At 45.9% G+C, this 23038-nt stretch overlaps 1 protein-coding gene across 1 annotated transcript; it reads right to left on the bottom strand.

The window, feature by feature from the left end:
- Nucleotides 1-9020: 9020 nt before the first annotated feature.
- On the bottom strand, nucleotides 9021-22789 carry LOC146764960 (TOG array regulator of axonemal microtubules protein 2-like). The gene is made up of 10 exons (XM_085563350.1): nucleotides 22635-22789; nucleotides 20875-20980; nucleotides 20079-20314; nucleotides 18667-18819; nucleotides 17392-17509; nucleotides 16345-16448; nucleotides 14737-14941; nucleotides 12620-12836; nucleotides 11479-11565; nucleotides 9021-9256 (listed from the first exon to the last, which is right to left on the bottom strand). The coding sequence occupies exons 1-10, from the start codon at nucleotides 22787-22789 to the stop codon at nucleotides 9021-9023; spliced, it is 1617 nt and encodes a 538-aa protein (XP_085419476.1).
- Nucleotides 22790-23038: the final 249 nt, after the last annotated feature.

Raw genomic sequence — 23038 nt, 5'->3', positions numbered from 1 at the left:
AAAGATACTGCATTCTGGCAAGTCAGAAAGTCAGATTTAATTTGTTTCCAGCTGTGATTTTAACTGGCAGCTTCTGCAAATGAAGGAGCAGTGAGAGCAGCTCATCAGCACATGGATCAGTGTCTCTGTGCATGCACTTGCCAGGAGCCCAGCAGCCTTCTTGTCTTTACAAGCAGTGTTTTCTTTGACCAGACATTCACTGTCCCCTTTGAGCTGACAGTGGTTGAGGCCCAATGCTACTTGAAGGGAAAATAAATGGAAATATATGACCCTTAATTAAAATAACATTTTAAAAAGGAAAGTAGACTTTCAGTGATTCATAGCAAGAATTGAGAGAGGGAAGAAGAGAGGTCACCCTGAGAAATTTAAGGAGACTTAAGCAGGATTTGATTTGTACAAAAGGATCTGCAGTGCACCTTGAGGCTACAGAACTATCAATCATGTTGTTTCAGGGCTCATTTATCACCGCAGTTTCCCCCAGGATTTGGCAAAGGAGGTAGAAGTCTTCCAGCTGTTTCGTGCAGCAAAGTGTCATTGATAAGTGCAAGTCTGCAAAGTAAACAATAAAATATCAATTATAAGTGAGACAGTTGCAAGGAAGCTGCCTAGAATCAGGTTTCCTCTGGCTTGCAGTGCTGTCTAGATAGTGTCTTCTTGCTCACTGGTGACACAGATTCCTGCATACTGGGAGATTCCTGCATATTGGAGATTCCTGTGTATTTGGAGCAGTTCTCCCGGGTGAAAATAGGTGACCCAGGCTTCACAGTAACTTACTCTCAGTAGCAGGTGCGCAGGAGTGAGCAAGGCCAGGGGAAGGTGCAGCAATTTTGACATGGTGGAACATTGGATCTGGGACACGTCCTGTGCCGGTCGGATTTTTTGGAGGCGGCAGCCCACTCAGGGCCCTGTACAGGCCCCTGACCAAGAACGCCGGCCCTTTTCCCTGGAAAACAAAGCTCGCAACCCCAGGTTCCTGGTGTCAGGTTGCCAGGTGAGCTTGGGACTGTCAGGGCAGAGCAAGTTCGAGGTGGTGGCAGGTTGGGGGGCCTGGGACACATCCTGCGCTGTTTGGATTTTTTGGAGTTGGCTGCCCACTTAGGGCCACAGGCCCCTGAACACAAACAGCGGCCATTTGCTCTGTGAAACAAAGATCGCCACCCCAGGTTGCTGATTTCAGTTTGCAGGGAGCACTTGGGACTGTCAGGGCAGTAGACATTTGAGTTGGTGGCAGGCTTGGTCTGGGAGACATCCTGAGCCGTTCCAAATTTTAGGCGGCGGCCACCCACTCAGGGCCACAGGCCCCTGATGCAGAATCCGCAGCGCACACAAATGAGAACTGGGATTTCAGGGGGTGGCAGGATAAACTAAATCCATCTGCTCGCTTCCCTTTCCTGCCATGTCCACGCTGATGCAATTCAAAGAATTGCTCCTGCTCAGGAAGCTCTCAGATGATAGGAGCAAAAGCCACGTGTTTCTGAGGTGCTAGCTGCCAGTGTCTCAGATTTTCCTTCCCAGTTCTAAATGGTTTTGACTATTTTTTCCATTTCAACACTTTCTGTGCATCCCTGTGAGTTAATAGGCCCTCACAACCCTCTCCCTCAAAGCCTTGAGATACTGCCATAGCAGAACTGGTTCATGCTCTTTTCTCCTGGTGATTTTATAATCTTATGCAGACTCTGAAAGCAGGGGTGCCCAAGGCGCGGTGCAGGATCGGCCCTGCTCAGGGCATCGCGGTCCCCCGCAGCACAACGGCGCCCTTGTGCCCCTGGAGCCGGCACTTTTGGCTGTACAGCATCTTTCGGGTCCATTGTCCCCCAAACCTGTCAATGGTGGTCCCATTGTAATACCAAGTAGCAGAGAGCAGCACAAATGACACAAAGAAACTATGGCAAAAGAATAAGAGGAGATGCCCAGCGAGGAAAGGATGTGGTGACACACTGGCACATCAAATGAGCTGCACTCCCATAACCTCTTGGCTAGCAGGTCCTGGTCTCACATTCTCCATTTGTTTATTTATGTTTAATTTATTTTGGTTTTTTAAATCATCAAAATAAAATATATCCATGTTATAAATTTACGCCACAATGGATCATAATCCAATTAGAATTTTATTAATTACAGCAAGTAGGATATGAGCAAAAACAGCGCTGGACGGCCGGGGAGTCTCTGCTCCCTCTCTGCCATCCCGATTCGTCTAAACAGTTTTCTTTTTATTCCGTTCTTTCCATGAAGTCCTGACAGGCTCCTTTGTTTGCAGTTTCTTTCTGTTTAAGTAAGCCGTAAGTGTGGTTATCTTTATCTTGTATCTTCAGTCCCCAGGTGTTGTTTGTGATTTTTCTTTATCTTGCAAATGTTGTGTCCGCAGGCTATTTGCGTATCCTCATTTCCTAACCAATACCTTAGTCTGTAAGCAGTATGTATTTTCTCACACTCCGTTTCCTATCCTCCGTCTGTGGTTTCTCACGAGTCCGTTTCCTAACCTTTATATATATATCTTAATAAACAATACCTCAGTCTGTAGTTTTCCACAAATTTCCCCATTTTCTTGTTTTATCCCATTATTGTTTATTAGACACTGCTTTCACTTTCGGCATTGCAAATAAACCTTTTTCTACAATCCCAACATTTATCATAGCACTCACAAGGTAATACTTCACAATTACAATAGGCGTAGCCCCTACGTCGCACAACACATTCACAACAATCTTCATCCTCATCAATAGATGCACTTTTATATTTTGCCCCCGACTTTGTAGTTAAAATAAGTAGTTTAGCTATGTTAAATAGTTGTTTAACATCGTGTAAAATACAGCGTAATATACAAGGCATAAATATAAGTCCCAGCATCAATATAATCAGTGGTCTTGCTAAGGCAGACAACAAAGTGGTTAGCCAAGGTGAAACATTAAACCAATTTTCATACCATGACCTGCCCGCCTCATGATCTTTTTTGCGTTGATTTAACCTTTTCCGGAGTTCAGACATAGTATCCTGGACTACTCCTGTATACATTCATTAGGAGTCTTGCTTGCTTTTATATATTTATCAGGAGCCTTTACTGACTAGCCCGAGGCTATTGTTTCACATCCCTAATAACTACAATAATAATGTCTGGGATAATTACAGTAAGACGGTCCAGAGGCCGGGCATATATAAAATGGAGGTCCTTTTTCACAATGTATTGGTACTAAATTACAAAGTTTTACTATGAATTCAGGTGGACCTGGGTTGCTAAAAGTGGCTATTGTTCTCGTTCCTTCCCAAGATATTAATTCCCATTTAAATGGTTCATGAGAATTTCCCCTTTCTGCTTGGGTTATTGTCAATATCAAGACTAACGGTATACCAGGAAAAAGGGTGTCTGTCCATTTTGCCAATTTAAGTATATTTTTACCAATCCTGGGGAAGTTCGGCCGTTGCTGCCTCTGCGTCCCATTGTTCTGGTTCTTTTCTCCACGGTTTGTTCCTCTTCTGCCTCGCCCGTCGACTCGGTTGTGTCGAGTCACGGGGGGTATCATCTTCTCGGCAGCAAGGGAATTCTTCAGGAGAACAGCTGTTTCGGGATTTCTGCCTCTTTATATAGGCTTCCCACTTTGCATCTTGAACTAATGGGGCAAAGCAAGACACAGTTAGTACTTCCCCTCTACACTTTATAGCCAAGATTTCAACCACAAAGGGGGACTGGTTTGTTGGAATGGTAATAATTATATTGAAGGTATCCACCTTCACAGTGTGTCCACCATTTATCCTGGCATACCTTGTACCTAAAACAAGCAAATGGATAACAATTATAGTTTATATCATTACTACAAATTCATATATTTAGAGTACATATATATTATTTACATCAGCATACCTTCTATATTCACTATGGTGTGGCTACATATGTTTAGCAATTTCCTTCAACACACTTTGTACGCTTCTATATATAATAGATAAAAAAAAGAAGTAATTATAGCATATATAAACAGCAATACACACTTTATACCAAAAGGTAATGCAGCAAAAAAATCAAATAACGTCTTTATCATTATGTTATCTTTTCAGGGTTATCTCGGTGTCACCTGGGGTATTGATTACTTTCCAGTGAGGTCTCGTTACTGGGCCTTTAAGGCGGCTGGCATGAGTCCATCCACGCTCAGCAGTCCGGACGGCTGTTTCTGTTGTCAACAAAACAAGATAAGGTCCCTCCCAATTGGGCTTTAGGGTTTCTTCCTTCCACACTTTAATCAATATCCAATTCCCAGGTTTAACGTTGTGTATTTTTAGGTCCAATGGGGGACGTTGCACCATCAGTCCATGTTCCCAAAGCTGGTTATGATGTTTTGCTAATTGTGAAACATATTCATTAATCACACGGTCTCTATCATTAATCACACGGTCTCTAATTAAAACATTTGTTTGTGGGCTTTCAATTCTGTAGGACATTCCGTACACCATTTCAAATGCTGATATTCCTACATCTGCTTGGGGTCTGGTTCTGAGAATTAATAGTGCCATGGGTAGGCATTTAATCCATGATAATTTGGTTTCTATAATTAATTTAGTCAAAATAGTTTTAATTTCTCCATTCATCTTTTCAACTTTTCCTGAACTTTGTGGATGCCATGGTGTATGGTATTCCCACTTTATACTTAAGCTTTCTGTCAATTTTTTTGTCTTAAATTTTTCTTTTTTCCTACTTAACGATGGCATATCTGGACAATTGTTTACTTTCTACTATTTGTGATGACCCATCTATGAATAATACTTCTCTACATTGTAGTTCTTCTAAGTCTGACCTAATGCGTGTTTGTTGTTCGATTGTTTGAAAACAATTGTGTAATGGTTCATTACTTTTTCCTGAGTACAAAAATTCAGCGGGGTTAACTGCTCCAGTAGTTTTTAAAGATAATTTAGGGGATTCTATAAGTATTCCCTCATACTTTAATAATCGGCTATCTGTAAGCCATTTTTCTGCTTTTTGTTGTAACACTCCCCTGATGTTATGAGGCGCATATAAGACAACTTCTCTATTAAAAGTAATGCGATTTGTTTCCTCAAGCAATAGGGCAGCAGCAACAATGATCTGTAAACAACTCGGCCAACCCCTGCTCACAGGATCTAACAGCTTTGATAAGTATGCCACCGGTTTCTTTTGTCCGGCCCATTCCTGAGTTAATACTCCGAATGCCGTTCCTTCATGTATGTTAACAAATAAATGGAATGGCCGTTTTAAATCCGGGAGACTTAAAACCGGTGCTTGACTTAGCTCCCTTTTGAGATTAGCAAACTGCTCTTGATCCTGAAGAGTCCACTAGGGTATTTTGTCTTTAAGCAGTTGTTCATATAGGAATTTAACTTTAAAGCTGTAGTTCTCTATCCATTGCCTACAATACCCAAATAGCCCTAATGCCTGCCGAATTTGCCTCTTAGTGACAGGCATAGGTAATTCCAGAATTCCTTTAATACGCTCTGGATCTAGTATCTTCTGGCCGTTAAACAGATAATGTCCCAGATATTTTACTTTTTCCTCTGCAAATTGTAACTTTTCCTGTGATACCCGTAGTCCCTTTTGTGCAAGAAAGTTTAGGAGTCGAATGGTTTCTTTTCTTACATTCTCCCTATTATTCCCCGCTATGAGCAGATCATCTACATATTGTAACAGCACATTCCCCGTTTGTACTTGATATTCTGTTAAGAGCTCTTCTAGGGCCTGTCCAAACAGATTAGGGGACTCAGTGAACCCTTGGGGGAGCACGGTCCATCTTAATTGCTGTCTCCGGCCGGTCTCTATGTCTTCCCATTCAAAGGCAAAATAATTACGGCCTTCTTCTGCCAATGGACAGACCCAAAAAGCATCCTTTAAATCAATCACACTATACCAGGAGTTATGGGGTCCTAGTTTGCTTAGCAATGTGTATGGGTTTGCTACCACAGGGAACCGAGTAATAGTTCTTTTGTTTATTTCCCTTAGATCATGTACGAGCCGATATTTCCCATTAGGTTTCTTTACAGGCAAAATGGGGGTGTTCAAGGGTGACATACAGGGCTCTAAGATTCCTTGTGCCAATAATCGATCAATTTCTGGCTTCAATCCTCTTCGTCCTTCTAAGGATATGGGATATTGCCTTACCTTCACAGGTATGTGGGGTTCGGAAATTTGGATTTTAATCAGTGGCATTTCCAGTCTACTAATTGTGTCCGGAGAGTACCAGACATTTGGGTTAATTTGTTTTTGATCATCCACGGTCAAAGGATAAGCAGACACTGCCAACTCTTGATTTTTCACTTTAATTTCTAATTGTAATTCAATAATTAAATCTCGTCCTAACAGGTTAAACTCTGCTTCAGGGACGAGCAAGAGTTCACCCATTCCAAATTTATTTTCAGTTTCGAATACCACATTTTTGATTTTACTTACTTTAAAGGGTTCCCCTTTTGCCCCAATTACTTGTACTTTTTCAGGGGAAACCTTACATCCCTCAGGTATCTGTTTAATAGTTGATTTCTCAGCCCCAGTGTCTACTAAAAGGTGAACTCTTGTTTATGGGGACCTATTTTTAATTTTATCAAGGGCTTATAATGACTCCAGTCCCCTAAGATATAGAGCCCCTGACTCCCCTATTCTATTTTCAATGTTCCCTCATCCCTGATTCTTCCTCTGCAATTCCTCTTTATATGTCCCTTCTTTTCACAGTAAAAACAACACCTTTGTTCTCTCCTTCGGGTTAAGGAGTTTTTTATTATTTACCCAGAGGTTTAACTGCTGTCTCACCCAATCTTTTTCTGACCCATAGACTGGCCAAAATACATTTTTTTGAAATCTTCTTCCCTCCCCATATCTTAGTACAATATTCTATCATTTTTTGCTTATCTTTCCCTAGGGTTCCAGGGAAATATCTCCAATTATCTAAGATATATGCCAGAGGGGTATTCTTAGGTACAGTGGGTACCCTTCCCATGGGAGTTGAAGGCTTGCTGCCCTTTGCCCCCATCTTCTGGAATATCTCCACACACACACACACTCGCTCCTCTTGTTCCTGGCCCAGTCCCTCGCGGGAGATGGAAAATGCAGTACTTAAGAGTCCACACTTGCTTGGCTCAGTATATCGAACCTCTCATTCATTATATTCCAGGAAACCCAATCCCGCCCGAACGGAAAACCCATGAACAATTTCGCCGCGAACAATTTCGCTCTGTGAATAATTTCACTACTTACGCGTCCTGCGTCTTAGTCCGGACTCCTATGCACAGAATTTTTATGGGATTTTACCGGTCTCTCCTTTGCTCATTATCCTAGACTTTAGGTTCATCGGTAAGGTGGGGTAAGCTGTTGGTCGCGGGGCCGCGAAATGTCGTGGGGCGCCTCCCCGGAGGACGAAAGCCCACCGTTCCTTATCCGAGTCATGGCACCAGAAATTGTTATAAATTTACGCCACAACGGATCATAATCCAATTAGAATTTTATTAATTACTGCAAGTAGGATATGAGCAAAAACAGCGCTGGACGGCCGGAGAGGCTCTGCTCCCTCTCTGCTGTCCCGATTCGTCTAAACAGTCTTCTTTTTATTCCGTTCTTTCCATGAAGTCCTGACAGGCTCCTTTGTTTGCAGTTTCCTTCTGTTTACGTAAGCCGTAATTGTGGTTATCTTTATCTTGTATCGTCAGTCCCCAGGTGTTAAGTGTTTGTGATTTTTCTTTATCTTGCAAATGTTGTGTCCGCAGGCTATTTGTGTATCCTCGTTTCATAACCAATACCTTAGTCTGTAAGCAGTCTGTATTTTCTCACACTCCGTTTCCTATCCTCCGTCTGTGGTTTCTCACGAGTCCGTTTCCTAACCTTTATATATATATCTTAATAAACAATACCTCAGTCTGTGGTTTTCCACATCCAGTTAAAAAGATGTCATCAAAATTCAAAGATAAAGTCAAAACACATTATTCAAAACTATGAGAACATATGTACATCTCTAACTATACTAAAAGAAATCTATAAAAGTCTATAAAAATCTATAAAATTCTATAAATTTCAATAAAATTCTATATAGTTCTAAAAATGCTATGAATCCTATTCTTGAAACATTCTGCGGACGTTGGGAAGCTTCTTCCTGAGCCTGGAGGAAACAAATCTCTTCCGGACTGCAGGCAAGGACTTTATGGAAGAACATAAGTACATCTCTAACTATACCAGAAGAATTCTATAAAATTCTATATAGTTCTAAAAATGCTATAAAGCCTAGTCTTGAGACATTTGTTGGATGGTGGGTAGCTTCTTCCTGAGCTTGGAGGAAAGAGAGCTCTTCTGGACTGCAGGCAAGGACTTGGTGGTAAAGGGGACATAGAAGGTGTCCAGAGAAAACTTCTTGGTATCCCTACGACCAGTCAGATCTGCAAAGTGGAGAGACCAAGGGTAACAGAGGCCACAGTGCAAACCTAAAGCATATAAAGCTCCAGATTTCATGGGACAGACTCCTTGGAATCTTCTAAGGAGCTGCAGGGAAGCATGCTGCTGCTGGCAGCCCCTTGAAGCAGGCCCGGGGAAAACCCTGACCCGCTTCCACAGGGCTGCCACAGGAACAGCCTGGCCTCTGGGCTGCCCTGGGACAGCAGGGAGCCCAGAGCCCTGTGCTTTCCAGGAATGGCTCAGCTGCACATGCAGCCTCCTGCTCCTCTCCCTGCCCCACAGCTGAGCACTTGCAGAGCACAGCTGATTGCAGGGGCACATGCAGGGCACAGCTGTTCCCTGGCAATGTGCACAGGCTCTCTGGGCTGCCACAAGAGCCTTCCTCCCACCAGAGAGCGGCCCAGCTCCCCCCTCACCTTTTTGTGAGGCTGAGCCATGCTCAGTCTTCACATTGTCCTCATTGTTTGGAGTTGCTTCAGGGCTCCCATTTCATGACGATGAAGGGCGATGGAGAGAGCGGGGGTAGATGCACACCCTTCCTTAGTGTTTTGTCATTTTTGGCAGACGTAAATAAAGTCACATCCGGAGGTGTCCAAGTCAGAACTTTGTCATCTTTCCGGAGAACATGAGACCTTCACCAGCCCAAAATGTCAGAGAGGTTTTCCTGCACGCGTGGAGGCTTGCTGGCTGCACACTTCTTCAGCTTGGTGCCCATCACCTCGTAGAGGGCCAAGGCAAGCCTGGTGGCCACCGTGCGGATGCTGGCGCTTCGGACAGGCAGCGCCTTGTTCTCCAGGAAGGACCAGAGCACGGGCAGGGCGTAGCGCTCGACGACTTCAGGGCTCCTGGCATAAACCCACTCCACAAGCACTGCCGGGAGAGAGGCACAGCTTCTTACCCACCAGCCTCCATGCAAACAAGGGTCTACCTCTGCCTTTGCTTCTTGGAAGCCTTTCTGGCTAACATCAGCAAAATAGCACACAGAGCCCCATGATCCAGAAACGGGCAAAGCCGCTGATCATCCTTGAAACTGAACCACCAATACCTCAGGACTAATTTCTCCAAACAGAGCCTTGTCCCTGTGGCAGACTTTGTACTTTTACTAAATTATTTCACAATTTGTTTCTGCATGAACAATGAATGAAATATCAAATTGCCTTTTATTTCCATTTAGAAGTTGTCTAAACCCACACTGAAGATTTGGAAATGCACTGTAAGGAGGCAGTTGAGTGATTTCTAATAAAGGGGGTGATTCCATTTTGTAACTTCCATGTAAAGTGCCAGAAGTCTTATCTGACTCCCCTTTGCTCAGTGGCACACAGCAAAGGGCAGTATTAGAACACACTTCAAAGCCCCAGCCCACCAGAGATGGCAGCTGCTTGACAGCTGCCTTAGAAACATCGGTGACTAGCCGGTGTCTTTGGCAGAATGCTTTTGTGCCTTTCAACACGGAGCTGTTTCAAACCTCAGCATGTCTTAGGGAATTACCCAGACCCCACTGCCATGGAATTTGAGCATCTTCATGTTTTAATGGCAGTTCCCCTCCAAATGTTAGTGGCATTTTTTCTTACAATGTGCACTGAAATAGGGGCATAGAGAAAGAAAAATGCTACACAGGGGACTGAAATGTAATCAGAAGGCAAGTGTTTTCTCACATTGTCTCTGAAATCTGCTCTCTGCTCATTTTCTGGACTGAACTATATCAAAAACAGACAAAAATTTGCTAACAACAGGCTCCTTGCATGGCAGATTTGACTGAGGGGTTAAAACCTGAAATGCTAGGGAGACCAGTCTTATTTTCTGATCAGACAAAAAGTTATCTAGTAGCTACTTATTATTCTGTGGTGGAAGAGACTTCATTTTCTCTATGCTGTTAATCCACCAGCAGTCATCAACACTGAAACAGCTCCTGAAAGTACCCAAAACCAATCCTGCTAAGCAGGAAACGGGTAATGGTCCACATTTCAAAATGAGACTTCATTTGAGTTGAAATGCAAATAAAGTCATTGGTCACGACAGAACTTCAGAAAGAGCTATCTGTTCCCACTAAACCTGAGTGAGGACATTTGCACTTTCTAAAGTAGTCCTCATTTTTGTTCATTCCTTTATTTGAAAAAGAGATCAAAATAACTGCAAAACTATATTCCCTGTTCCTGGGGATCTACTTGATTCAAATGCTCTTTGATGGTGGTTTGAAAGAGCCTTTGACATTCCCAATCGCTGAACATGCCCTGTTCAGATTCATAAGGAAGACACAAAGACTATGAAACCTTCTATTTAAAGATGCTGGCATAATTAGCAGTGCCATTAGCCCCAGTTAAAGCAAGGCTATCAGTCGTCTTCTCTACTGTATGTTGAGATTGTCATTTTTCCAATCCTTGGCTACTGCTGACACAGCAAGCTCCTCTGAGGAATCAATTCTCAGCTGCATTTGTAGCATTGTGGACAGTGCTGACACAGGAAGAGGCTGTTTGCACAGCCTGAAATGCTCAGTGCAGTGCCATTTTCACAGCACAGGCAGGCAGCCTCAGCACTCTGCTTCTGCCCCTCTGCCCCCAAAGGCTGCCTTGCACTAAATCCATGCAAGGATAAGTGTGATAGACTCTAACAGAGTATCTGATAGAGTGAGATACACTCTGTGTGGTGAGTTTTGACCTAAGCTGTGACCCCAAGGCTCCGCATGCTTCAGCCTCAAAACTTTCCAAGAGCAAAACAAGAATTCTGTGAGAACAAAACAAACTGATCCCCTGAAACAGCATTTTTCACCATTTTTCCTAAAGGCTCACAGATGTCCCTGAGGCTCCAAGAGAGGAGCCAGCTGGGCTATTTTTAGCCCCTTCCTATCCTGGAGGTGGGTTCTGAGATGTCCCCGTGAGAGCTCAGCCCCCAGGCCCAGCGCCGCCCCCATCTCAGATGCTGCACAGCTCTGCAGCAGCCAGGGAAACCTGCCAGAGACACCTGCCCTGGGTATTGGGCAGGAGGGACAAGCTCAGCACCTCCTGCTGTGGCGGAGCTACTCTACTGTCCATTCCCAGGCATTCCCTGTAAATAATCCCCTAGAGGACCTCTTGGCTTAGAAGGGGAGGCCATACCTGTGATACACTCCGTGACAGCCAGCAGAGCTTCGCCATTCAGTTGGCTCCATTGGTTGCTGAGCTCTTTCATCAGTGATACTTTATCTACAAGTGAAACACACGTTTCTGCTTACTCTTCTGAGGTCATAGCAGAAAGGACAGTGGGGAGGGAAAGGGCAGGGGCAATCCCATTTTATAAAAGAAAGTCATATTCTGCTGATTTTTGAATCCTTTTCTTCTTTCCTGCCAGCCTACTTGGCAGGGTTAAAAGTTCCAAAAGAAAAGCTCTCCTTTCACATTTGAAAATCCAAAGTTGTCTTCTGTACCAGGAGCTAAGTTAACACATTTCACATCAGGCACCTCAAGAGTTCAGTTTCATGTAAGCACTGAAAAGGTTTTGCATCCCACAGTAAAAAGGAAGAACTCCATCCTTGGGACACAGAAAGGCACTGAGTCAGGCAGTTCATGAATTCACAGAGCAGCTGAGGTGGAGAAGGTGGAAACACCCCTTGAAGACCTGCCTCCTCACCACTCAATTTTTCAGGCATTTTCAGAGCTGACAACAATCTGTGTGGCAAAGGAATTTAGAGCAGCCCTTGTCTATGTAGGTGTTTGCTAGAGCCACCTTGCCCCATGCAAAACAACATGTGGAACAAGGCATGATTGACAGCTGGATTTAGACCAGTTTGTTCGAAGGAAATGAACTTGGTGAATCCTAAGTTCCCCTTTGAAAAAAGAAGACAAAGAAGAAAGGTGGAAAATAGGCAGCTAATGCCTATCATGTAGAGCCTTCCAGGTGGCTGCTCTGCAGAAGCTCTGATGGGCTGGTGTCCCTTCATGCCAACAGCAAAGCTGTTCATTTGGGAAGTCAGATGGGGCCCAAGCAAACTTTGCCTCTGAATTGTAGCAAAGCTGTAGTCCAGGACTTTGTCTTCAGATCAGCAGCACAGAGCCAAGGGCTCCTGGGACTTTTGGGAATTGCTGATCACATTCAAGCCTGTTGGAGGACTGGTTCCTAAGGACTGCACCTCCAAAGCTTCTGTGGGTGTCTGCGAGAGCCTTCCACAGACAACAGCAGCTGTCAAGGCACTCAGCGTTCTCTTGTGTCGCAGAGACAGAGACGCAGTTGAGGAGAGTCCATGCTGGGGCTCAGCCTCACCTAAATGAGCAATGGATCCTTCCAGCGCTCTCACAGCTGCGGCATGAATCCCGGGATCCTTTGAGTTTAGATTCTTTGTTATTCCTTCCACCAAACGGATGATCACGGGGCTCAGGGCATCTTCCAGGAGGCCTATGATTTCTGCCAGCACGTCCAGCGCCTTCTGCCTCACTCTCTTATGCGTGTCACATAGTCTCAGGTCAAAATAATCAAAAATCTGTGAAGAGAACAAATAACATGAGAACTTGATTAAAATGACCTTGTTTGAAGAGGGGGTGTGGAAATGAGCACTCAGCAATGTCAAAGGTGAAAGTGATCCTTTCTGTCAGGTCAGCCCTTGCATGCACAATTGCAATGTTTTCCTGTGGGCCTCTCGCTGGAATGGTTCTGCAACCTCATGCTGGTTGAAAGATTTTCATCTGTTTTAAAGAGGTTTAGTTGGGGACAGGAGAGTTCCTATGATGTTTCTCCCCAGCTATAAATCATTCAATCAATTCCCTTTATTAACTGATAAGACTACCTTTGCTTTACAAGAGTGGAAGCTGATATTTACAATGCCCGGGTTTCTATACAGTTGCCTCAAGTACTGAGGGCAATTATGATTCTGCCAAAACTATGGCTGGAGGAGATCTAGGTTTTATTTTGTTTGTCTCAGAACCTGTGTCTGGAGATGGGCAGGGCTCTGATCAACTCTTCCAGGACTCAGACCATTTCTCTAACTAACAGGTAGACTTCTAAAATGCAATGTGCTGTACAGCTCTCATTAGAGCAGGCTCAGTCCCTTGAAAGCCCATTATCAGGCACCAGTTTCTGGAAGAAGGGGAAAAAGCATCTACTGGGAGGAGAAAGGATAGCTCTGTCCTTAACTGTTTTCCTCCTTTTCCAAAGAGAAAAAAAAAAAGCCCCCCTGTGGGAACTCAAAATGTCTCTCAGACATTTTTAGAGGTTCCAGGCCTTGGTCAGAAGCATTCTAGACCCTGGCAGACAGCTGAAAAACAACTGTGATTTTGAGTTTGAGCCATGGAATGAATTACCAACTTTGGAGGTGGAACAAGCAATCACAAAAGGTTAGATAGTATAGTATAAGTAGTCACAAAGTAGAGGGGAAATTTTTTAGTATTGTACAGGGGGGTTTTAGCACATGTACAGGGGGGTTTTCACTTTGTACATGGGGGTCAGAAGTTCTAAGATGGAGGAAAGTGGGCTGAACCCATCCTTCTTCCTTCTTCTTCCTTACCTCCATGTTTTTGGTGATGTTGGCACTCATAGATTGGTTTAGAGTAGAAAAACACTTAGCAACGTAGGTAGTAGGTATTGGGGAATAATTGTAAACATGTTATACGTAATATATCTTATAAAAGATAGCAGCAACCCTGGGCGGAGAGAGAGACGAAGAAGACAGCAGATAGAGAGGATGCCAGGGTGTGTGTGTGCCTCTACCCAGGCCACTGATCAAATAGCTGCAGTCCAAGAACATAATCTGTTAGATAACTAGCAATAAACTGCCTTGAGACCGAACAGCTAAGCCTGCGGAGTTTTTCTTTGGAAGCACGGGTTGGAGGAGGAATTTCACCACCACATGTGGCCCCAAAACAAGGCTGGGGTTCCCACACCCCCCAAGAAGGGTGAGCACCATCTTTACCTAGAGGAATAGGGACAAGGATGGAAATGAGTAGCCAGAGCTGTGCCTGTGCCAGACAAGATGGAGTTTCCAGAAGTATCCTTTAAAAACATTTAGTTGAAACCAACCCAGCCTGAAACATCTCTTCCCCACTCAAACCCATTTTTTGTCCAGAGAATAAGTGCCATTATTGCTTTCAATGGCTGGATTCCCTTCACATAACCCAACTGGCAGTAGGAGACAGCAGCAGTTAAACCAGCAGGAAATTCTGTCATCATCTGATCAACAGCATCAATATAGAAAGCTGCCAGACAAATACAGCTGGACTGAAAAAACTTGTCCTGAAGCCTGGACCTGAATTCAATTTCTCTGGGTAAGAGGGACCAGCCTGTCCCGAAGAGCCAGGATGTCCTGCCAAGACACACTGAATTAACTTTACTTCCCCAGGCCTGGGAAAGGAGCTGATGGAATGGAACAATGAAGATACCCTACATACTTGGACAATGTTAGTGGAGATGAGCTGGGGTTTGGTTTTGGACAGGTCTAGGAGGAGTGCCACTCCTTCCATCCGTGTCTGAAACTCCTTGGCTTCCAGGAGAAGGTAAAGCTTCTGGAGCGGCTTCATCTCTTCCACAGCTGGAGGTAACGTGACCTGGGCTTTTGCACGGTGTAGGAGGCGTCCATCAGAGGTAGACTCCACCCTGGAAAATAAAACCAAATTAGGACCTGTTGGTAATAATAGCTTCAGTTAATTGTGACCAAAACATCTTGAGGAGCTTTCCTAGTGATGTCATTTCAAGCTAGAATATCATGAGGCTCTGAAGAACAACGTGAGCCTCACGCCAGTCATTACAGGAGACAATCTGCAAGTAACATTCTCACACTGCTCACTCAGAAACACCAAGGATGAGCTGCATCTGATCTATCTTCAGATGACTTCCAAGGCGAACTGCTCACATTGCTTTGTGGGGAAAGATAGACGCTACTTCCAAGTTTAAATGCCTCCTCATATGGGAGGTGTGTGTCTTATAATAAGGAAACACATCATTCTGGAGAAGTGTCTCTACACCAGGCATGACAATCTGGAAAAGTAGCTCAGATGCATTTGAACAGATGAACAGGGGCGTATCTGAAGGGTCCAGAAAAGCAGTAACAGAGATAAAAACAGAAGCCAGACATGCCAGAACTACGCTCACATTTTGTTTGCTTCCCTAGAGACCAGATCCACAGCTTAACAAACCCACTGGGAACAATTCTCCTGGATCAACCTGTCTCTTCCATGAGCATGGGCAGATGCAAGCCATGCTACTGAGACATGTGGTCACTTTCCTGCCACCGCTGAGCGGGACAGCTCTAAATAAATCCCCTCTGTTATCAGAGGAGAACAGGCACAAGCAGCTCTGCCACTAGCATGAAGAGACAGCAAGAACCAAATTCCTGTCTTAAACGCTGATTGCAGCACAGGGGGAAATAAACCAAACATGCTGTCCATCAAGTAAACTATATGAAGGACAGGAATATCAAGACAAAAAGTCCACATTGAGGCACCTGTTGGCCAAAGTTGCTCAGGAATTCCCTTACTACTACTACTGCTACTACTACTCAAACGTCATACTGTTTGAGGGTAAAAAAGCCATGAATCAGCCAGGCCAAACCACATGGATGAGAACTGTATCTTTGGGGAATGGCATCTTGTTTCAAGACTGGGACTTCTCATTAAAACACCCATCTACAAAAAGACAAAAGACTACACTGGGATTTAAAAAGAACACCCTGGTTGCATTTCCTTGTCCCAAGTCAGGCAGCAGAAACCTGGCCCTCTTCGAGCCTCCACAACACTGCCCTTGCCACTGCACTGGATGGTCTGAGCTGTTACCAATGGGTGTCTTTTGTTGCCCAGTTTTTGTGGAAGCCTTCCAGAGAAGTTGTGTTCAGCATAATGCAGAAGTGGACAATTTTTATCCTAGAGCATTTGTAGGGAAAGGAAAGAATCTCTGGCACTGGTCATCTCCAGCAGAAAGATTTTCCTGAGGAAGAGGCATGTAAAGCACATGTCATGTGCTTTGTCACATCTAACAAAAGTGCTCCCATCTGACAAAAGTACCGATTGCTAGAAGGCGATGTGGCCTGGGGCTTCTTTGAGCCGTCGCTCCTCTTCTTCACCAGGTTCTTCACAGATGGGCGTTCAGCCTTCTGGTTTTCCATCCCCTACAAAGACATCAAGAAACTCCATGAATCTTTAGAATTCAAAATAGGGAATTCCTGGATTAAAACACAAGTTAGAACCAGGACCACTGCTACCAAGGCTTAAGGAAACATTTCCTAACTTACAGAAATAAATGGAGCAGAGATTCAGTGATGCCAACTCTTTGTTTACAATAGCCCAAGGCAGGTTATGGGTGCTGTCATACGGCAGTGAGCAGCAGTCTAAAATCCTAAATTCATTATTCTTGAGCATAAATGGGAATAATGCAAACTGGTAGGCAATGAGTGTTCTCAATGGAAGCAGCAGATTTGGACTCCTTGGGGGTTGGCCCACTATTTGGTTCAACACTTACTCTCCCTGCTCCTGCACAAAGTCACACTCCCTTCTATAATGTAGATAAAAAGAAGAAAATCCCCCCCAAACAAACAAACTATTTTCCACTGGATGCTGATGGATTCACCAAGCCTCTTCCAGCTCCACAAGGCTTGACAGCAGGGAAGATATTCCCAAAAGACCAACAGTAATTATAGCAATTAGGTTTGACTTGGACATCTTTTGTATATTTGGAAATGTCCTTGGCACCACTACTTCTGGTGTCTTTTGCAAAGACACTGTTATCCTCAGAAGCACTATTCTCACTTAACTGCTTGACTGGGGGCAGAGTAGGGAGAGCCCGTGGGGCCTTGCCCTTGGATGTAAACCCATTTTCTCCTCTTTCCCTTTCCACTTTGTGATATTCAAAGAATTCAAAGCCCCACTTTTTCCCAAATAATATCAGTTCCTCTGTGGTCTGCAGATGAACAGGCTGGGGATTAACAGCTCATTCCAGGAGCAAAATGATGCAGCAGAAGAGGAATGAGGTAAAGACACATCGAGTATGTTTGATCTCATATTAGCAGTGGCAATACTTGCACAAAGGAGACACTGCTTCTGCCAAGCACTTACTTTCTTCTTAATTCTTGCCAGGATATCTTCCAGGTCATGGGTGGAAAGAGATTGTTCCAAAAACTTCTTAAATTTTGGATTATTCAGCAGCATCTTCACCATCTCCTGTCCATAATGCCTAAGGAAGGAAGGAAGACAGGAAATGAAAAGTGAACAAAGGAAGAGTGTTAACAGAAGCAGCTGATACCTTAAACTGATCAGGTGCAATCCTTGCAAGAGAAGGCATTACCTACTCAGCAAAGAGGGACATTTGCTTCACTGGACACTGCACAGTGTTGTCAGCTGAACACAAGGGACAAGAGGAGAATGTGGGGCCACAAAAAAATACCATTTCACTCTGAAACTGTGGGTGTGCTTCTGTGGGATCAAAGGATCCCAGGGAACAGGCAAAACACATCTGCTTTGTTGTCAGAGCCTATTAGCAATGTCCTGCTGCCATTGCACAATAATTTGCCTTTCTTTCACTGGCAGGGAAGCCGGAACAAAACACCTCATGCTTGCTTTGGATTATTCTATACTATATAGAATAATCAGGGGCATGGGCAGATAGTTGCTCTGGTGTCCCTGGCAGCTATTAATGGGAATTTCATCATCAAAGTAAGGGGATTTTGGTGGTTTGGGTTGGTTTTGCCACTAGGAAATGACAGATTTCTTCAAGAAGAAATTTGGAGGTCACTGAGCCACAGATAACAGCATTCTACAAACCTGCAGAAGTAGTTTAGAAAGACTGAATACATAGGCTAAAGACCTCTGAAATATTTCTAGGGAAGTCTTAGGTTAATGTGAAATAGATGTTTAGGATCCTTCAGTGATGAAGCCAACACTTTGCCTTTATCGTGTGCACCTAAGGCCAGTCAAAACTTTTTGACTGGCTAATCAGAGCTCTTTTGATCTCAGTAAAGAATCCTTCAAGTCACAGGAAGTTGGCAATGCTCTTTCTTGGTGGCCAAGCTCAGGTTACCCACTACAGTCATTTCCCCAGGCCATCCAGAGCAGTGGTCACAGCACCAAGGCTGACAGAGATCAAGAAGTGTTTGGACAATACTCTCAGGCACATGGAGTAACTCTTGGGGTGTCCTGCACACAACCAGGAGCTGGACTTGATGACCCCGATGGGTCCTTTCAAACTCAGCATATTCCATGATTCTGTGACCCTTATCCACACTGTGAGGTAACTTAATGTAACCTTTAGTTTCCACTCCTTTGTAGTTTTACCCTTTATAGCCAGACACAAAACCATGTTCCCGTTTTGGGAGGTGAAATGAAGATCATTACCTTGTGTCCTGGTGACAGTCCTGAGCAAGTGTCCCTGCCACGTGTGCCAGTGTCTCAGCCCTGGGTGTGCCTGCCAGCTTCGTGACTCCAATTCTCTGCACCAAGGACAGGAGGAGCTCGGCCGCGCACTTCCGCACCTGGACGTAGCGGCTCCTGGGAAGAAGAGAGCAAACCCTGGGCACAGGGAGAAGGAACAAGAGCAGCACAGGCCTTGGCCAGAGCCTGCTCCCTGTCCTTGCTGGGGGAAGGAGGCCTGGGCTCTCCCTGCAACTTCAGACACCTGTAGAAGGTTCTGTCCTCAGATAAACACAACGTTAGCAGGGAAAACACGCTGTGGGGCGGGAAGTTGCCGATATCCAGCAATGCAGCCTCTGTCTTTTATAAAGATTGGCAAGGGATACATCTGAGTGTTTTGACCCTATTCCAAAGCTGAGGAAAGGGTGGCAGGCATTTTGGCCAGGTTGTCCTGATCTAGAGACTGTCTCTTGGGAACTGTCAGGCCCAGCACCAACACTTAAGGCAGCATTTTCTTCAGCTGTCCCGTTGCACTCAGCCTGTGAAGGTGCCTGTCAAGTGATTCATCATCTCAAGGCTAAGCTGAAATATCAGTTTGAATGGAAAGTAGAGCTCTCAGGCCAGGACAGTCATACAAGCCTCCTTTTGGCAGGAGCTGCACCTGCTGTGCAGGCAGTGCCACACCCAGCACATTCTGCCCCATGTGCTGCACGCCCCAGCAAGTACCCTCCGTATTTCTCACGTTAATTGAATCATGAGGATACGTGGTTTTTCCCAGCACTGCAAAATACCCAACAGCGCTCACAGCGGTAATTGCAAATGTTTTCCCTCTTCCCAAAAAAGCACAAGGCTTTCTCCTTGGCCTTTGCAGGCACTTTCATTTCCCCAGTGGTCACCAGGTCTAGGAAAAGCTGACAGACTGGGAGAACTCCAGGAAGCAGCAGGAAGCTGAGTCAGAGGAACTTTAGACTGGATATTAGGAAAAGGTTTTTCACCCAGAGGGTGGTTGGGCACTGGAACAGGCTCCCCAGGGCAGTGGTCACAGCATCAAGCCTGACAGAGTCCAAGAAGCATTTGGACAACAATCTCAGGCACTTGGTGTGAGCCTTGGGCCCTTCTGTGCAAGGCCAGGAGCTGGACTCAATGGTCCTGATGGGCCCCTTCCAACTGCCCCTATTCTACAGATCTGTGATTCTGAGAACTAAGAGGCTGCAGCAGGGCAGAAATAGGTGACAAGAGGAAAGAAATGAGGTTGAAAGAGAATCAAGTCCCTGAGTTCACAGAAGACCCAGGATACAGGACCCTTCCCTGCGACCATTCCCATTCTCTCTCTCTCACCCCTTCCCCCACCCACACAGGAGAAGGTGAAGAATATCACTCAAAGAAGAAGAACCTACTTGGCTCCCTTGTCCATGAGAACAGTCATTGCTCGTGCAGGAGTCACCTTCTCTACCATGATGGCCAGGGCCTGACAGGCTGCCTTCTGAACAAACTCTGGGGAGTTCCACACCATGTGGAGAAGGACCGGAGCAACCTCATCCACCTCGGAATCCATGTCCTTCCTCAAGAGTGCAAACAGCTCTCCCAGAGTGACGATTGCAGAGCAAGACAGCTTTGACCGCAGGCTGGTCACCTGGGGAAGTCATGAGGGGAAACATAAGAATCACCTTGAAAAGAAAACCAGTTGCCTTAGACAAAACTCCCGGGAAATCACAACACCTCCCACTGTGTCCAGAGGAGCAAAAAAGCACAGTAAGAGCAGAAGAGCCCAAGCACAGAAAGGTACCTCCTCTGGCACCAATTTCTGCCCTCAGACCTGCTTACTACAGGCCTAAAAAATATATTTCACTAAAGTGTGCTACTTGACCCTTCTGTAATAGCAACTGCTTTGATTTTAGGGCCTTTTGTTTGAAAAAGAAGCAATTAACGCAAGGGCTGCTTTCAAACCATAAAGGCACAAGTCATAAAGATAAAAGACTCAGGTGCTCCTGTTCAAAAAAGCAACAGCTGTAGTTGAAGCACTCAGACAGGAAACACAAAACACAGGCTCAGGTCTACAGACTAATTTGCAGTGTTGAATTACAGCTTGGGCAGAGAAGGCACACCCTGAGCACACATGGAGATGAGCGAGCACACAGCTACTCTACACACTGTGTATGAAGTGTGGGGGACAATTCAGAACAATGTTCTCACCTCGCTGGTAACTGCCAAGCAAATCTCACGAAGTCGACAAAGCAGGACTTCTGAATGGGACTCAGCCAGCTGTTTGATGATGCAGAGTCCCTTCTCCTTCATCTCCCTGAAAGGCAAGTACCAAAAAGATGGATTTTTCTCTAGCCAAGAGCTAGGCAGCACCCTCTGAAATGACCAGGCTGGCAGCTCAGTCAAACCATGGGAGGTGCTTTTCATAGCGTAGTTAATGAAATCATAGACTCAGGATGCTGTGGCTGTCAAAAGCATACAAAACTCCAAGAGGCAAACAGGGGGGTGTCAGAGTCTTCATTTGTGGCCTTTCTGAAAACCTCTGGCACACCAAGTCTCTCTGTCACTACTTCCTAGAAGTTGTGAGGCCAGGCCATGCTGCTGTTTCTTGTCACGTCCCTGTACCTGTCCCTGAGACACAGTCCCATGGGGCTGTTCCTGGGACATTTTCCTTCTTTGTCAGCCCCAGCAGGCAGTTCAGCAGGGAGAGTCTGCGCTGCCACTCTGGAGCCAAGTTTCCACTCTATAGTCTCGGCCTGTGTGTCACCTACTCCACTGCACTGCACACTTTCCCCCAAAAAGCATCAGAGTGTCCCAGAACGGTTCCACCCCTGGGCAAGAACTGTTGAAACCCTGGCTTTTCCCAAAACACTCCTACCTAAAACAACCCCCACAACAGCAACATGTTATTTAAGAGGTGCAAACAACTCTATCTCTCAGCACTTGCTTTGCGCAGGCTCTCAGCTACAGGAAGGTCTGAGGGCTGCAGCACAGGGCTGGTGACCGATCCCACGGGCACCCCTGGGTGTCCTCCAGACCCCCACACCTGCAGGAGCTCTCTGCACCTCACAGGGCACCAAAGAGAAAGGGGAAGAGGAAGCAGAAGAGAAAAGGCAAAGCAAAGGCGACTGCACAAGGAGGCAGATTTTTCATGCTTATCCCAGTGGGAATGGAGGCCTTATCCCCCTGTGTGAATGAAGCATCCAGCAGAGAGTGGATGCTAACCCAGACATCACAAAGAGAACCAGTATCACCTGGCATTTGTAGAGTTATCACCTCTGGGCCTCCTTCTGTCTGTGTAAAATGTTGGGACACATTGTGAGTATTGACAAAACATCTCAGGCCCATATGAAGCAGTGAGAAGGAAAAGTTGAATTCCAAAAATGCAAGGCTCCTAGAGGATTTTCTTTCTTTTTCCTTCTCTTCTGCCATGAGCTCTTCAGAAGTAATGACAGACTGAGGGACTTGAAAGCACAACTCAGTCGGTTTCTCAGAAAGAGGAACTCCCTGAAGCTGCTTCTGGGACTGCCATGCAGGAGGTCACAGGGAGACCCTGTCACCTGCCATTGCTGGCAGCAGTGGGAGCAGAGAGGAATCTTACTCAGTCCCACTGGCCTAGTGGCCCAAGGCACCCAAACCTGCACTCCAAACTGCTGCCATCCTGCTTCTCCCTTCAGCCAGCAAATCATGTCGTTCCAGGGCCTTCTCTCTCCCCTCAAGATTTCCTTTGCAGCCCCGTGGAGCAGCAGGCAAAGCGAGGAAGCAGCACGGACCTGCTGCAGCTGGAGCACTGCTGCAGAGCAAGGCTGAGAAAAGGCTGCTCTCAAATCTTGATCCTCTCAGTGCTCTGCAGTGGTTTCACCAGTGCCCTTCGGCCCTCTGGGCTCTCGGGGCTCAGAGGCAGCAGCAAGACTCACTTCTAACCAACCTTAATGCTAAGAGGGACGCAGCGTGAACGGGGCCTTTCTTACCAGTCGTCGCTGCCGAGCGAGGACAGTGCCTCCTGCAAGGACTGCTGTGGGTCTGCAGAGGCCGTGTCCTTCTGCCCAGTCCCACGGCGCGGCTGCTCTCGGCGCTGGGCACCAGCGGCCGTCTGCGAGGTCACTGTAAGGACAGGGTCGGCCATGGGCGCTGCAGCCCCGGGCAGGGCACCCCGCCATGGAGCGGCCTGCAGCCCATCTCCCAGCCAGGGCTCCCTGGGCACACACGGGCACTGGGGCAGAGGCTTCCCTGCTGCCTGGCGCCTTGGGCTCCTTGCTTTCCCCCAGCCTCCCCGGCTGGGCACAGCTCCAGGCTGAACCTGACCATGGCCCCGCAGCGCCAGCTCCCCAGTGCCACAGGGGCCACAGCCAGCGGCAGGTTCCTGCGGCCGCAG

The sequence above is a fragment of the Lonchura striata genome, chromosome 30 (assembly GCF_050655825.1).
Source record: "Lonchura striata isolate lonStrDom1 chromosome 30, ASM5065582v1, whole genome shotgun sequence".
NCBI classification, from domain to species: domain Eukaryota; kingdom Metazoa; phylum Chordata; class Aves; order Passeriformes; family Estrildidae; genus Lonchura; species Lonchura striata.
The sequence above is the reverse complement of the archived record's forward strand: the minus strand, read 5'-3'. Positions and strand labels throughout refer to the sequence as shown.